General features: G+C 51.6%; 1 protein-coding gene across 1 annotated transcript; it reads left to right on the plus strand.

The window, feature by feature from the left end:
* Positions 1-905: 905 nt before the first annotated feature.
* CCDC22 (coiled-coil domain containing 22) lies at positions 906-14,754 on the plus strand. The gene is made up of 17 exons (XM_055339174.1): positions 906-1,139; positions 2,185-2,362; positions 7,673-7,805; positions 8,633-8,739; positions 8,883-8,949; positions 9,048-9,226; positions 10,819-11,013; positions 11,529-11,591; positions 11,678-11,797; positions 12,399-12,518; positions 12,605-12,721; positions 12,827-12,928; positions 13,036-13,143; positions 13,394-13,489; positions 13,732-13,791; positions 13,872-13,946; positions 14,399-14,754. The coding sequence occupies exons 1-17, from the start codon at positions 1,090-1,092 to the stop codon at positions 14,510-14,512; spliced, it is 1,884 nt and encodes a 627-aa protein (XP_055195149.1). The 5' UTR covers positions 906-1,089; the 3' UTR covers positions 14,513-14,754.
* The last annotated feature ends 83 nt before the right edge of the window (positions 14,755-14,837 follow it).

A 14,837-nucleotide genomic window follows, 5' to 3' on the forward strand; every position in this document is an offset into this window, starting at 1 on the left:
ATTTGACAAATTGATTCTAAAATGTATATTGATATTCAAAGGACCTAGAAAAGCCAAAATCCTTTAAAAAAAACAAGATGGGAAGGTATTCCAGATCAGATATCAAGGCGCGTTATAAAGCTACAGTAATTAAGAACAGAAAAGAGTTCAGAAAATGAGCCCCACATATATGTACACATGATTTATTTATGATAAACATGGCACTACTAAGCAGTGGAGACAGGGTAGTCTTTTTAATGAAATGGTGGTCAATTGAATGTCCTATGTAATTATTCTTTGGAGTGTACACAGATGTGTAACATTAAAAGAAAACATTTATGGAATGGATGAATACTAGTGACTACAATTTACGTAGTGCTTTCCTACTGTACTATGTGTCCGGTATATAGCAACAAGGTTTTACACAAATTGTTTTAATCCTCGCAGCAGGTATATTCATAGTTCCATTTTACAGATGAGGAAACTAAGACGCAGGTAAGTTATGTAATCTGCCCACGGTTGCACCTTTAACTAGTTGAGCTAAAGACTTTAGCTAAAAAGCTGAGACGCAACCGAAGCCGCTTTATGCTAAAGCCCTTGCCCTTACATTACGGAAGATGAATGCAAGATGAATGCCGCCTTAAAAGAATGAGTCAGGAAGCCGCTCTCTGGCCGGTCTCTTTTCTACCAACACACACACACACACACACACACACACACACACACACACACACACACACAACACACACACACACACACACACACACACACACACAACACACACACACACACACACACACACACACACACGCTCGCGTGCGCGCTCAAAATATATTTCTATGCCCCCTCGGAAGAACCCACTGGACTGCAAGCGGAAGAACTACAACTCCCAACAGCCACTGCACGCTTAAGCCTGTACACGCACCTTCTCACCAGGACGCCAGGCATCCGGCTCGCGCCACACTCGCTCACCGAACTACACTTCCCGGCTTTCCTTGCGCAGCCGTGACACTCTTTGGACAGCGAGTGCGGATCGGGGTTTCAACAGCTGCTCCTCTCTTCCTCGGACCCGGCCCTGGACCTGTCCCCAGACTCGAACACGGCTCCACCATGGAGGAGGCGGACCGAATTCTCATCCATTCCCTGCGCCAGGCCGGCACGTAAGGACACAGCCCCCGCCCACCCCGGAATGCCCACATCCGGGACTCCAAAACTCTGGACCCAGTCACCCGGGAACCTTAAAACCCCAGACCTTGACATCTGGGGCTCCAACTTCCAGAACCCTAAGACACCCCCCACCCACCCACCCACCCACACAAATGCTCTCTGACATCAAGGACCTCCCAAACCCTTTGACCTCAACACTTGGTAAATCCCAGATTCCAAGACCCAGACATCTCCAAGGTTTAAAACCTTGGATCCTCAGCACCCAGGATCCTGAAATATGTGGTTCTTGACATCAATCTCCTGGGCCCCTGGTATTTAGAAAATCTAAGCCACCTGTATTTCGAGAACCAAGGAATTTAAACACCCAGAACCCTGGCACTCAAAACCCTGGGACTGGATACTTGGGAACCTTCAAATCCTGTTTTCCAACACCTGGGCTTTTAAAATCCCTGGACCCTAAAATCTGGCGACCTCAACACTTAGTGACCATGACACACAGGACTTCTGCATTCAAGGGCTCTAAAAACCCAGGATGTCAACATCTAGGGAGCCTGATTTCTGGATTGCTTGAAACTAGAAGGTCTTGAAATCTGAAGATCTTGACATCTAGGGACCCTGACATTCAGAACTCCTGAAAACCTGAGCCTCGCAATATCTAGTCTCAAAACCCTAGCAGCTCAATACCTAGGGGCCCCTGACATGTGAGGAACATGATACTGGGGGATCCAGAAACACAGAGAGCATGCCATCTGGGTCCCTTGCCCTTCCTAGACCCTAGAAATGAGAGACTTTTAAGCATATGGCAATTTGAGATGATTTTTGAATTCAGATCCCTTCTATCCACCATTAGGACCCAAGGACTTCTCTGGTTCTTAGTTTTCCAAATGGAAGTCCCAGTCACCAACACCCAGGACCTGTCTGAACTGTGGCCATCCCCTCCGTTCACTCCCACCCCAATACTAAGGTGTCCAGAAGGCAGCATGGTCCAGCCTGATCCCAGTTTCCTGGCTGCTTTGAACCTGCCCTTTTCTTTTTCAGGGCAGTTCCTCCAGATGTGCAGTCCCTGCGAGCCTTCACCACTGAGTTGGTCATAGAAGCTGTGGTCCGCTGCCTGCGTGTGATCAACCCTGCTGTGGGCTCTGGCCTCAGCCCCCTGCTGCCTCTGGCCATGTCTGCCCGGTTCCGCCTGGCCATGAGCCTGGCTCAGGCTTGCATGGTGAGTGCCCTCCTCCCAATATGTACAGCCTCTTCCTTCCTCCTTCACAAAGTCACCAAGCTCCTTCGAAACCCTTGCCTGTCCTCTCTGCCACCTCCTCTTGTGGCTTAGCATTTATTAGTGGTTAAGGATGCTAACTCTAGGGATCTCTGGGTGGCGCAGCGGTTTGGCGCCTGCCTTTGGCCCGGGGCGCGATCCTGGAGACCCGGGATCGGGTCCCACGTCGGGCTTCCGGTGCATGGAGCCTGCTTCTCCCTCTGCCTGTGTCTCTGCCTCTCTCTCTCTCTGTGACTATCATAAATAAATAAAAAAATTTAAAAAAAGGATGCTAACTCTATGCCTGAGTAGCTCAGACCCTCACTACACCACTTGCTAACAATGTGACCCTAACCCTTCTGGGCCTCAGTTTCCTTATTTGTGAAACCGAGATGATAAAAATAGAGCTGATAGGAGCATTATATGAGTTGATCCAGTTTGCCCTTGGCTCCCACATTTTACGCTTAGCACCAAGAATCCCCCCCACTTCCATGGTATCCATTTATTAGTTCCAGAAAAAGGCTTGGCTTGGGTCGCATGTTCACTCCTAAATTAATCACTGTGTACTCTGACTGGCTCAGCCTGGATCACATAATCATCCCTATAGGACTCTGTGATTGACTCCTCCTTCAGGATAGTTTGGGAGTTGGGGGCCAGAGGGTTACTCAAAGGAAGAGAACCTGATTATGTAAAACTGTATCTCTGCTGGGTTCCCCCTGTGGCAGCCACACACATCTTGCCTCTGCTGAGAATAATTCCCAAACTGTCTCTCTCATAGGTAAAGTGCCTTGTGATGAAGCACTCATGCCTCCCTCAGTACAGAGCAGTATTCCAGTTACTATGTCCAGGGGCTCTGAGTAATGTCATTTCTCTTGGCTTGCTAGCTCTGTCACATTGGGTCAGTCTTTTAACCTCTTTGGGCCTGTTTCGTCGTGTGTAAAACGGGTATAAGAGTTGTACCTACCACATAGGTTTGCTATGAGGAGTAAGAATTAGTTAATAAAGAAAACAGCTGGCTATAATATGCTTTGCAAAAGTGGTATCACTATTAGGGAGGCCCAATCTGGCTGCTTGCCTTCCAGCAACCTCTGGCTACATATTGAGTGTGTGAACCTGGCCAATGGACCTAGGACATGACGGTAGAAGGACAGTAGAGTCACTGCAGTGAATGTTTCCATTTAGCCCCTGGGGACAGGGTGGTCAGGTTTCTTGAATTCGAATCTTGCTTGTGTAGTTTCTGTCTCTTAACAGCAGGCTGCGGAGCTCTGCCCATTCTTTAGCTCTCAGGTTTGGCTGAATCTCAGGGGTTCTCAGATTCTTCTCTCCGGGGCTCTCTTGGGGTGGCCTCGGGAGCCAGGCCTGTCCCCTGGCCTGGAGCTGTTTTCTTGAGGATGGCACTTCCTGAGCAAGAGGTTCTGTCCCCTTTGACAAGGAGAGTGCACACAGTGAGAGATTTTGAGAAGGGGCTGGGGGTCTGGTGTCCCCCAGCTCCCTGTTTCTCTCTTCTCTCAGAGCTGCCTCCCAGTGGCTTTGGTGTTGACTCACCGGTTCTCTTTAATGTGGGGCAAAGAGCATGGCCAAAGCGTGCCTGCGATTGGCCCCAGAACCCTCATGTACATATCAGCAGGCAGAAAGGGTCTCTCATAATCCAACCAGGTGCTGCCCCTGTAGCCCACTCAGGCTTGACACCACTGCCTTCTGCTGGCCGCCTCCTCATGTGGCCGCCTGCCTGCCACCACTTTCTGCCACTCAGCCACCTCCATATTTTGGTGTCTGTCACTTCACACACCTGACTTCTGGATTGAGTTTCTGTATCAGTCACAGTTCTTTGATTGCAGGTGTCAGAAAAAACCCAAAGTAAAGTAGCTCGAAAGCCAGTGGTTTTCACACTCTTTTGACGGTGACCGTCTGAAATAAATACCTCTTATGTTGTGACCTAATAGACGCGTGGGCACACACACACATACACACACAGATAATAATGAGTTTTGCTGAGTGGATTCCCCCCACCCTGTGCTGGGTATGGTGGTATAAACTTGCTTCATTCTCGTGGCCACTTTCTGAAGTAGGTACCATGGGTATCCCTTTACTTCAGATGAGGAAAAGTAAAGCACAGAGAAGTTAAGCAATTTGCCTGAGGTCACACAGCTGGTAAGAGGCAGAGCTTGGATTTGAATCCAGAAAATCTGCTCTCAGTGTCCATGCAGCCCCAGAGCGACCGCAACTCTGAATAGAAGAAAAAGGCTTTCTTTCTGGACCTGCTTCTTAGTCCCCACGCAGAACGCTGGATGGGGCCTTTGAGCTCTGAAAACAGGCACATAGAGAAAGTCCTATCAGCCCCATTTTATAGCTAGGAAGCTGAGCTTCGGGTGGTGAAATAACCAGTTCAAGGCCTTAGCCAGTAAGTTAGTACAGGCTGGATTTCAATCCTGATCTTTTTACACCAAAGCCCATAAGTCTCTTCTTTAAAAAATTGTTGCGAGGAGGTCATTTTATTAGTCTGGGTCCAGTCTGGAGCCTGAAACTCCAGCAATAGTTGGAACCAAATATAAAAAATTGTTAATTTGGTAAAAGGTGGTTAACTACTGAAAGGGTAAGAGAGAGCTCCCAGGTGTGATGGAAGGAGCATGATACTGGCAGAGTCTCACGCGCCAAACCATTCACCTGTTACCCTGCCTGTCTGCTGAAGGAGATGACTTTCATTGGTTTCCTGTTTCTTTCCAGGTTTTTTTTTTCTTTTAATGGAGATATAAGCAAATCTGAATATAATTATTTCCTCTTTTCTTTTTTCCTTTTTTTCTTTCTATTAGATTTTGATTGCCCGGTTTCTGGCCATAACCAACGGTTCATGACATATACTAAAGGTCCCCTCCACCTAACCTAGTATCTGTATAGGATACATATAAACCATGAAGCAAGTCAAGAACATATTTCTTTGAAATAGTCTAAAACCCTTATATCAAAAATAGATCCACTTAGAGCATTGTATGTCATATGATTGGACATCGTATCCTTCCTCTTCATGGCATTTCGTACTCTGCTGTTTCCTGGTTGTTCTGCTCCAGAGAGCACGTCTGCATACTCTGCAGAGCCTGGAAAGGGAAAAGCAAAACCAAAAATCTGCTTCCTGGTTTGGAGCCAGGGAGAAGGGCCCTCTTCCGACTCTCAGAAGGGTCGACTTGAGGTCATCTGTGAACCGCATGAAGTTTGTTTTCAGAGCCTTTCCTTTCCCAGGTCTCTGCCCCTTTATATTTATTCTTTAGCAACTTTTTCATTACTTTGGCTGTTCTGTTGAGAAAAGGCTCTATAAGGAACCCATGCTCTGTTGTAAATTAGTAAAGCATGTCACGCAGAGGAAGAGAGGGCAATGAACCTGTAGCCTTTTGAGGATAATTCGGACATTGTAGCACTTTGGTAGTTGGTAATTTTGCTTTATGGGAAGTCTATAAAATGCGGGAAAATAGAGACTTGCTACCCATTCCTGTGTTTGTTTTATTTCTCTCTTTCTTACTTTTTTTAATCCCTCGTAACAGCTGCATTAAATGTATTAAATGTCCATTGTACATATGTACTGCAGTACGTACATATGATATCCTGTGCTTGGACACTTAGGATTTTGCAAATAATGCTGTAATGAATAATCTTGTGTGTGTCTGTCCTCTTGAATTGTTAGAGGGATGGTTTGACAGCTCCTCAAGGTAGGATTGCTAGGTGGAAGGGTAAAAGCATATATTGTTTTGTCGGACTTTGCCCAATTGCCCTCACTGGGCTTTGTTTCATTTCTGCCTTCCCAACGGCAGTGTGGGAGAGAGCACCTGTTTCCCCACAGCCTGGGCCACTGCTCTGTGCCCCTTCAGTAGGTGAGGAATGATAGCTCAGTATAGTTTTTCTCCCCAGCTTTCTGTTAAGATTTTGCTCCATTCTTTTCTCTGTATATAAATGCATGCACACACACTTTTTTGCCAAACCATTTGAAAGTGGCAGACAGCATGATACTTCATACATACAATTTTCAGCACGCCTCTCCTAAGTAGCAGGACTTTTGCCAGCATAAGCATGATATCGTGATCACACCCATGAAATTTAATATGTATGTTAACAATCAATAGTATATATTAGAATAATAGTGTCTAATATCTAGTGCATGGTGGAATTTCCCCAGTTTTTCAAAAAATATCCTCTATTGCTTTTTTTTTTTTTGAACTGTAGCATCTAATCAAGGATCACACATTTGATTTCACTGTTACCTCTTTAATCTTTTGTATCCAACAGTCCTCCTTCGTTTTTGTTTCTTTGTTTCCTTTGTGATGACAAATGTTTTCTAAGAGTCTTGGCTGGTTGTCGCCTGGCACAGCCTACGCTTTGAGTTGGTCACAGTGTTTTCTGATGATCAGATTCAGGTTTGGGGCAGCGGCACTGCCCAAGCGATGGTATCTCCCTCCCAGCATGCACCTGAACGGGACAGACGTCAGGTTGTCCTGGGTCAGTGACGTTTGTGTGAGATCTCTTGGTGTGCTTTCAATTTGTGTCTGTCTCATAAGCCAGGTTGGACATATTTGCCTAGGTTTAAGGGCCATTTTCATTTTTGTTTCCTGTGAACTGCCTGCTCCTATCTTTTGCCTACTTTTTTCTTGCATTGCTGGTCTCTTTTGCTTGTTTGATTTTTATTTTAATTTTATTTATTGTTATTTTAAATATTTTATTTACTTATTCATGAGAGACACAGAGAGAGGTAGAGACATAGACAGAGGGAGAAGCAGAGGGAGAAGCAGACTCCCCACGGGGAGCTCAATGCGGGACTCAATCCCAGGGTCATGACCTGAGCCAAAGGCAGATGCTCAACCGCTGAGCCACCCAGGTGCCCCACTTGTTTGATTTTTAGATGCTCTTCAAATATGAGGTAGATTTATTCTCTGCCTGTGATGGGAACTCCAAATATTTTTTTTCTAGCTTGTCATCACTCTTATGGTTTTGGTAATTGTATTCGTGAACATTTCTGTTTCTTTCCATGGGTTCAGAAATACTCCTTTATGGCCTCTGGATTTAGGGTCATAGTTAGAAAGGCTGGAGCCTTAATCTTATTTCTTGCTCTCTGTAGCATTGACTATAATCACTCTGTGGCTCCCCTCAGAGGCCTGGAGGCCTTGCAGAGCCAAGGTGGAGTTGAGAGGGTGGTGGTTGGCAAGAGAGTGGGAGCATTTGTGGTCTAGGCCCAGAGCTCCCAGGACAGGAGGGTTCTGCCTGCCTGATAGAGGCTACCCCCCCAACCCCCAGGACCTGGGCTATCCCCTGGAGCTTGGCTATCAGAACTTCCTCTACCCCAGTGAGCCTGATCTCCGGGACCTGCTTCTCTTCTTGGCTGAGCGTCTGCCCTCTGATGCCTCTGAGGATGCAGATCAGCCTGCAGGTATGGTCTGCCCAGGGTATGGTGGATGCGGGGTGAAGGAGAGCACGGCATTCCTGGGTGTTATAGGGGCTGGGGGAGGTGGAGGTGGTAAAAACGTTGACCAGGGCTGGGGTCAGGGATGTATCTTTGGGAGACCTGGGTGGGATGGGAGGATTGGGTCTAGGGGAGGGGGGCAGGGCAGGGCAGGCGGAAGGGGGCCTGGGCTTGGGCTGCCTCAGGTGGTGGGGGGAGTTGGTGCTGGGTGCTGGGAGGGGCTTCTCTGCCTTACTTCCTCCTCGCTCCCCCTCCCCCTCCCCACTCCAACCACACTAGCCTTCTTGGTGCTTCTCAGACATTCCAGGTTTGCTCCAGCCTTTGTATTTGCCAGATTATTCCCCTAGATATGTTCTTGGTCCACCTTCTTACCTTTTACAGGTTCTATTCACATGTCACCTCTGGGAGGCCTTACTGAGACCGCCTTGTTTAAAATTACATGCTCCTCTCAATAGTCTTTACCCTCCTCTTGGATCATCACCTGAGAGTTTTTCTGTATTGTACTTTTGACTTTAATCATGTTCTCCTTTACCAGCATGCTGGCAACGTGGGGGCAGGGCAAGTTATCAGTCTGCTCACCAAAGTATTCTGAGAGTCTAGAACAGTGACTGGCACATAGTAGGTGCTCAGCAAGTGTTTGTTGACTGGCTGGGTGTGAGAAGGATAGCTAGATAGAGATGCATCTCTAGGGGGTAGGGGCCAGGGAGACATGGCTGCTTTCCCAGGGAAATTTTTGAAATTTTGGGAATTGTGGCACTGTCACCTGGTTGACACTCCTTCCCCATCCCCTATAGGTGACTCAGCTATCCTTCTCCGGGCCATCGGCAGCCAGATCCGGGACCAGATGGCCCTGCCCTGGGTCCCACCCCTCCTTCGCACTCCCAAGCTGCAGCACCTCCAGGTGGGACCCCCTAGCTCACATCGATGTTGCTTGGCCCCACCTTGGCCCCATGCTCGGGTTTTTAGCCCCCCTCCCACCACCAGTGCCCTCCCCTCCCCCTGCCACAGTTCATCAGGGAGGCTCTGATTCTGCTCTCCCACCAGGGCTCAGCCTCCCAGAAGCCTTTCCACACCACCAGGCTGGTCATGCCTGAGTTGAGTTCCAGAGGAGGTATGGGTGAGGCTGTGCGGGAGGGCCGGGAGCAGGGGGAGAAGTAGGCCTGAACCACCGCCCCCTCCCCAGCCAGCTGACTCTGTTCCTGCCTCTAGAGCCCCGGGAGTTCCAGGCAAGTCCTCTGCTGCTTCCAGCCCCCACCCAGGTGCCCCAGCCTGCTGGGAGGGTGGCCTCACTCCTCGAATGCCATGCCATCCAGCTCTGCCAACACAGGGGCCAGGACTGCCCTGGGGATGAGGACTGGGTCCAACGGGCACCCCGCCATCCCACCCAGGTACTGCCCAATGCTTGGCTCTCTGCTGCCAAGGCCCTTGCTTACAGAAATGCCCCTGTTTCAGCTTCCCTTGGTTCTCTGTTCCCCCTGCCCTCACTTTCTCCCTCATCGTCTCCTCTCTGCCTCCTCCACCTGGTTCTTCCCTGAGAGAACCCTGGAGTTAGAAAGACTGTGGACTTCCGACAAGTCACTATCCCGCACTCCCTCCAGAGCCTCAGTTTCCCTTCCTGAGACTTGGGAGGTGATAGTACCCTCCCCTCAGGCTAGCACTGAACCAAGGGCAGGTTCTTAGCAACCAGCATGCTTAGGATTTGCATACTTCTTTCCTGTTTCTGTTGCCTTCTTCCCGCCCCAGAGCCTCTCATTCTTTCTCTGTCTCTGCCACTGTCACCGATGCTTATTTTTTCTGTCCCCGGGTCCCTGCACTGTCTCTTCTGGTCATTATCTTTCTTGTTCTTTGGCTGTGCTGCCCCTCCTTCCTGCCCCTCTGTCTCCTCATTCCTCTGCTGGGTGTTTTCCTGTCCTATTTGTTCACCTCTGTCACTGTCTCTTCTTTCTTTCTTTCTTTCTTTCTTTCTTTCTTTCTTTCTTTCTTTCTTTCTTTCTTTCTTCTTTCTTTCTTTTTTGAAAGATTTTATTTATTCATGAGACACACAGAGAGAAAGAGAGGCAGAGACACAGGCAGAGGGAGAAGCAGGCTCCATGCAGGGAGCCCAACGTGGGACTCGATCCCGGGTCTCCAGGATCACACCCTGGGGTGAAGGTGGTGCTAAACTGCTGAGCCACCTGGGCTGCCCCCATCTCTTCTTTCTGCCCCAGCTTCCCCCACTGCCATTTGTTCCATCTTTACTCCCGCCTGTCTTTTTTTAAGCTTGTAGAAATTTTCAAACACAGAAATAGAATGTTCCAGTGAATCCTGTGTGCCCATTATCCACCTTCAACTATGAGCAGGTCACCAGTCTTTCTTCATCTGTTCTCCCCTAAGTGTTTCTCAGTATTATTTTGAAGCAGGTCCCAATATGCATGACACTTCAGCTCTAAATACTGAGACAGACATCTCTTAACTCAGAAGGGTATTGACTTTTTAAGGTAACCCATGGGTTATTTTCACACCTAGTACCATTAGCAGTGATCTCTTAATACTGTCACTGAGTTCATAGTCATATTTCCCTAGTTGTCTCGAAACTCCCTCTGTTTCCCACCCCCCATCTTGATTTAACTCTGCTTCCATTACTCCTTTGCCCAGCACCTCTGACTCTCCATTTCTGTTCCATCCCCATGTAGCCTTTCAGTGTGGCCCTCTGATTTGGGGGGTCACTGATTGCTGCTTCTCTCCCTTGCCTCAGCCACCTCCAGTGTGGGGAGCGAGTGGGTGGAGAGAAGCATGACTGTGAGGAGGGGACCCTGTCCTTGGGGAGCTCCCAGACCGGTGGGTCAGGAGAGGGGGACTGGGCCCCTTGGTGGGAGGGGTTGAAGGGTGGGTGTGACCATGTGGTGGCACTTTGTCAGGCAGCTCCCTGGAGGAGGCAGGGCCTCAGGTGCCTAGCAGGCCTCCTCTACACCTTCCTGTTTGCCCTGCCTTCTGTTTCCAGGAAGATACACGGGCTCAGCGGCAGCGGCTGCAGAAGCACTTGGCCGAGCATCTCCACCAGACCTGGGGCCGACTGGGGGCTCCGCCACAGGCCCGAGACCTGGGAGAGCTGCTGCAGGCCTGGGGTCCTGCAGCCAGGATGGGTGCCTCCAAGGGCTCCCGCTTCACACACTCAGAGAAGTTCACCTTCCATCCAGTGAGTGGGTCTGAATGGACCTGTGTGTGCTGACAGGGCCAAGGCAGGCTTGCAGGGTTGCTTTCTGTATAGACAACACACTTGATCCACACAGGTTCCTGTGTTCCCACTGGGCATGCCCTTTCTGAGCTGGTGGGTGGGGGGTGTCCCTGGCTTCTCAGGGGCTTCGGTAGAGAAAGGGTGGAGGGGTGGGAGCCACATAAGGGTGTGCGAACCCTAGCTTCCCTTAGTTTCCTCTGGACTTAGCTTCTTTCCTTGATCTAGAGGGGCCCTCATCCTCCCCGTGGGCAGGAGCTGTGCCAGGATCAGGGAGGTTTCTTTATGAGCAAATATGTCTAGCCTGAGGTTTCAGAGAGTGCCCGGGTCCTCATAAACCCAGTCTGACAGCTGTCAGCAGTTGAGTGGATGTGAGGACGGTGCTGGAAGGGCACTTGGGTGCTGAGGCTGGGTGGGGTCGGGCGGGGCAGGGCAGGGCCTTCTCGGACAGCCAGGATACTCCCTTCTCATTCCCGCAGGAGCCCGAGGTCCAGGCAGCCCAGGTGTCTGATATGCCAGTCACCTCCCAGCGGCCTGAACAAGTAAGTGGAGCAGTGGGGGGAGGCTCTGGGCCTTCACCTGTCTCATGGGCCTGACACCCCGACCCCAACTGGCCTGTGCCTCTCAGGACACAAGGGCAGCTCAGGAGCAGGAGCTGGAGTCTCTTCGGGAACAGCTGGAGGGAGTGAACCGCAACATTGAAGAGGTTGAAGCCAACATGAAGACCCTGGGAATCAGCCTCATGCAGGTGGGAGGTGGGGAGGAGAGGGGCTGCCCACCTGGGGTTGGGTCACAGTGGAGCCTAGAGGGCCTTGCAGAGCCTGAGAAGACCTTGTAAAGGTCTGCCGATGTCAGGAGGGTTCAGAGGCAACCCTGGGGACCTGTGGGCTCTCATGGGTTTAGGAGAATAAGTGGAAGTGAGAGGGGGATGTAGGGTGAGTGGGTTCAGACCTGTGGGGGTCAGGGGCACCCGTGGGCATCGGTCAGGCTATATGGGTGTCTATGAGAATCAGGAGGGGTGCGAGCATCTGTGTCAGTATGATGTATCTGTATGGGCAGGGGCTTGAGGGTCTGGTCAGGGCTTCTGGGGTGGGGGGTGTCATTTTGTGGAGGTAGAGGGATCAGAGGGATCAGAGGGGCCTGTGGGTGTCTGTCACTGCTTACGGGTTTCCGTCACTATCAGGAGGGGTCAAGGGGCCGACAGAGGGTAGAGGGGTATGTTGTCATCTGTGGGGGCTCAGGCTAGGCTAGGGCTTTCCAGGCTCAGTGGGGGCTAGAGGGCTTTAGAGGGCTTTGGTGTGTGGCTGAGCTCCTCCGCTGATGGGAGTGTGGGGGTCATGGGGTGCCAGGTGGAGACGGAGTGTCGGCAGAGTGAGCTCAGCACAGCAGAGCGTGAGCAGGCCCTGCGCTTGAAGAGCCGGGCAGTGGAGCTGCTTCCCGACGGGACTGCCAACCTCGCCAAGCTGCAGGTGGGGCTGGCACCGTGGTTAGGTGGGAGGGCTGGAGTTGGAAGAGTCCATCCGGTGTGACACACATCCCCTACTGCCATCCCCAGCTTGTGGTAGAGAGTAGTGCCCAGCGGGTCATCCACTTGGCGGGTCAGTGGGAAAAGCACCGGGTCCCTCTTGTGGCTGAGTACCGCCACCTCAGAAAGCTCCAGGATTGCAGAGAGGTAGGTTGTGAGGCCCTGGGCTGTGGGTGGGGCAGGTTCAGTCCCTCCCTAGGGGCTCATCCTTGTGCTCTGCTCACTATCCCTCTACCCATGGGGTCCTGGCAGCTGGAATCTTCTCGACGGCTGGCAGAGATCCAGGAGCTGCACCAGAGTGTTCGAGCAGCTGCCGAAGAGGCCCGTAGGAAGGAAGAGGTCTATAAGCAGCTGGTAAGGCCCGTGCGGGGGCCCTGGGTAGCCCGGAGTGGGTGAGGAGTGGGTCCCGTGGAGTGGGTGGGGTGTAGGTCCCAGGAGAGTGTCTGCTATGTTCCGTCTAGGTGTCAGAGCTGGAGACCCTGCCAAGAGATGTGTCCCGGCTGGCCTATACCCAGCGCATCCTGGAGATTGTGGGCAACATCCGGAAGCAGAAGGAAGAGATCACTAAGGTACATCATTGCAGCTGTGGAAGGTTGGGGCAGATGCATGTAGCATGGCCACACGGGGACTTCACATTCTCTGAAAGGCAGAGCTATCTAGCCACACCCCAACATAGAACACTCCTACCCCGTCTGCTCCAGCCACGCCTGATGCAGTGGCGCAGTGACATCTGGGTGTGAGCACATGCACACAAATGCCTGCAGGCGGCCGGCCAGCCTGTGCCAAACATGGGCTCATGGCCACCCTGTACTCTGCCAGATTTTATCAGATACAAAAGAGCTTCAGAAGGAAATCAACTCCCTGTCTGGGAAGCTGGATCGGACATTTGCTGTAACTGATGAGCTCGTGTTCAAGGTATGGGTCAGGCTGGGCTGGGTGGAGGGGTGGGGTGGGGCTGGGCTGCTGCCTGTCTGTCTGCTTACAGGTTGGCTTGGGCCCAAGCCCTGTGTGAGCCTTGTAGGTATGCTGCTGCTCCAGTCTGGCTGTGTGCCACAGAGGATGATTAGGGGAGTGGGAGAGGGTGGCCTTGTGGGGTCCTGGAGGTGGTATTTGTGGGAAACGTGGGGGAAGCCCACTGATCCTTTCTGTCTGATCAGGATGCCAAGAAGGATGATGCCGTTCGGAAGGCATACAAGTATCTAGCTGCCTTGCATGAGGTGAGTGGAGTAGTGTCCAGGGGGGCTGGCCGGGGTGGGGTGTGGTGGGGGTGCAAGCCTTCTGCTCCTGCCATCCATAGAACTGCAGCCAGCTCATCCAGACCATCGAGGATACAGGCACAATCATGCGGGAAGTTCGAGATCTTGAGGAACAGGTGAGGCCCATGGGTAGGAGGAAAAACCAAGGCAGGACAGTGGACAGCACCCCTGGTTCACACCAAGAGAGGCTGTGGGAGCAGACGCAGCCCACAGCTGGACTCTTGGCCTTGCCCTTTAGTAGCTGTGTGTGTAAACTGTCACTGGCCAGCAGCCTGCTCTGAGCCCTGGCTCCCATCCCAAAGGCTCTCTCGCCTGCCTCCTGGGGCCATCGGCAGAGACCTCAGCTTGAGTATGTGTCGGCTCATCCTGCCATGTAGCAAATGATGCTTTAGGCAAATAGATGACACACACAAAGGCCCAATGGTGGTGGGACACAGCAGGCCGTTGCGGGAGGAGGTGTGGGAGGGGCACGGAGGGGCCTTCAGCAGCCTTAATGGAGAGGGGAGGTGGGAGCAGGGTAAGGCCCCCCTCACCCCACACTAAAGACATGTGATTCACGTTGCCTTAGATTGAGATGGAGATGGGGAAGAAGACGCTCAGCAATCTGGAGAAGATCCGCGAGGACTACCGAGCCCTCCGCCAGGAGAATGCTGGCCTCCTCGGGCGGGTCCGGGATGCCTGAGGAGCCCCCAGCACCTGTCTGCTCCCAGCCTGGCCTCCAGTGGGGAGTTGAGATGTTGGGGGCGATAGCCAATGGCTTGCCCTAGCCATTTCCTCTGGTGGCTGTGCAGCTCCTCCTGCTACGGCCTTGGCCCCAGACCCCTGCCCACCTGACCCCCACCCTTATCTAGGGTGATCATCTAGAGCATGGAAACTCAGCTGCAGTTTATTGGAGAGGGTACCGGAGTTAAGACCTTGGATCCCAAATAAATGAGGGGCTCTGTCTGCAGTCTAAGCTGAGGCATGGATGGGGACACAGGGTTCAGGACAAGGGAGGTGGGGTGGGT

The sequence above is a fragment of the Nyctereutes procyonoides genome, unplaced genomic scaffold (assembly GCF_905146905.1).
Source record: "Nyctereutes procyonoides isolate TBG_1078 unplaced genomic scaffold, NYPRO_anot_genome, whole genome shotgun sequence".
NCBI lineage: Eukaryota > Metazoa > Chordata > Mammalia > Carnivora > Canidae > Nyctereutes > Nyctereutes procyonoides.

Coding starts and splice junctions, on each gene's coding strand:
- CCDC22 (XM_055339174.1), top strand. CDS start 1,090: ATGGAGGAGGCGGACCGAATTCTCATCCATTCCCTGCGCCAGGCCGGC. Junction 7,806..8,632: donor GGATGCAGATCAGCCTGCAG/GTATGGTCTGCC, acceptor CATCCCCTATAG/GTGACTCAGCTATCCTTCTC. Junction 8,740..8,882: donor CCAAGCTGCAGCACCTCCAG/GTGGGACCCCCT, acceptor CTCTCCCACCAG/GGCTCAGCCTCCCAGAAGCC.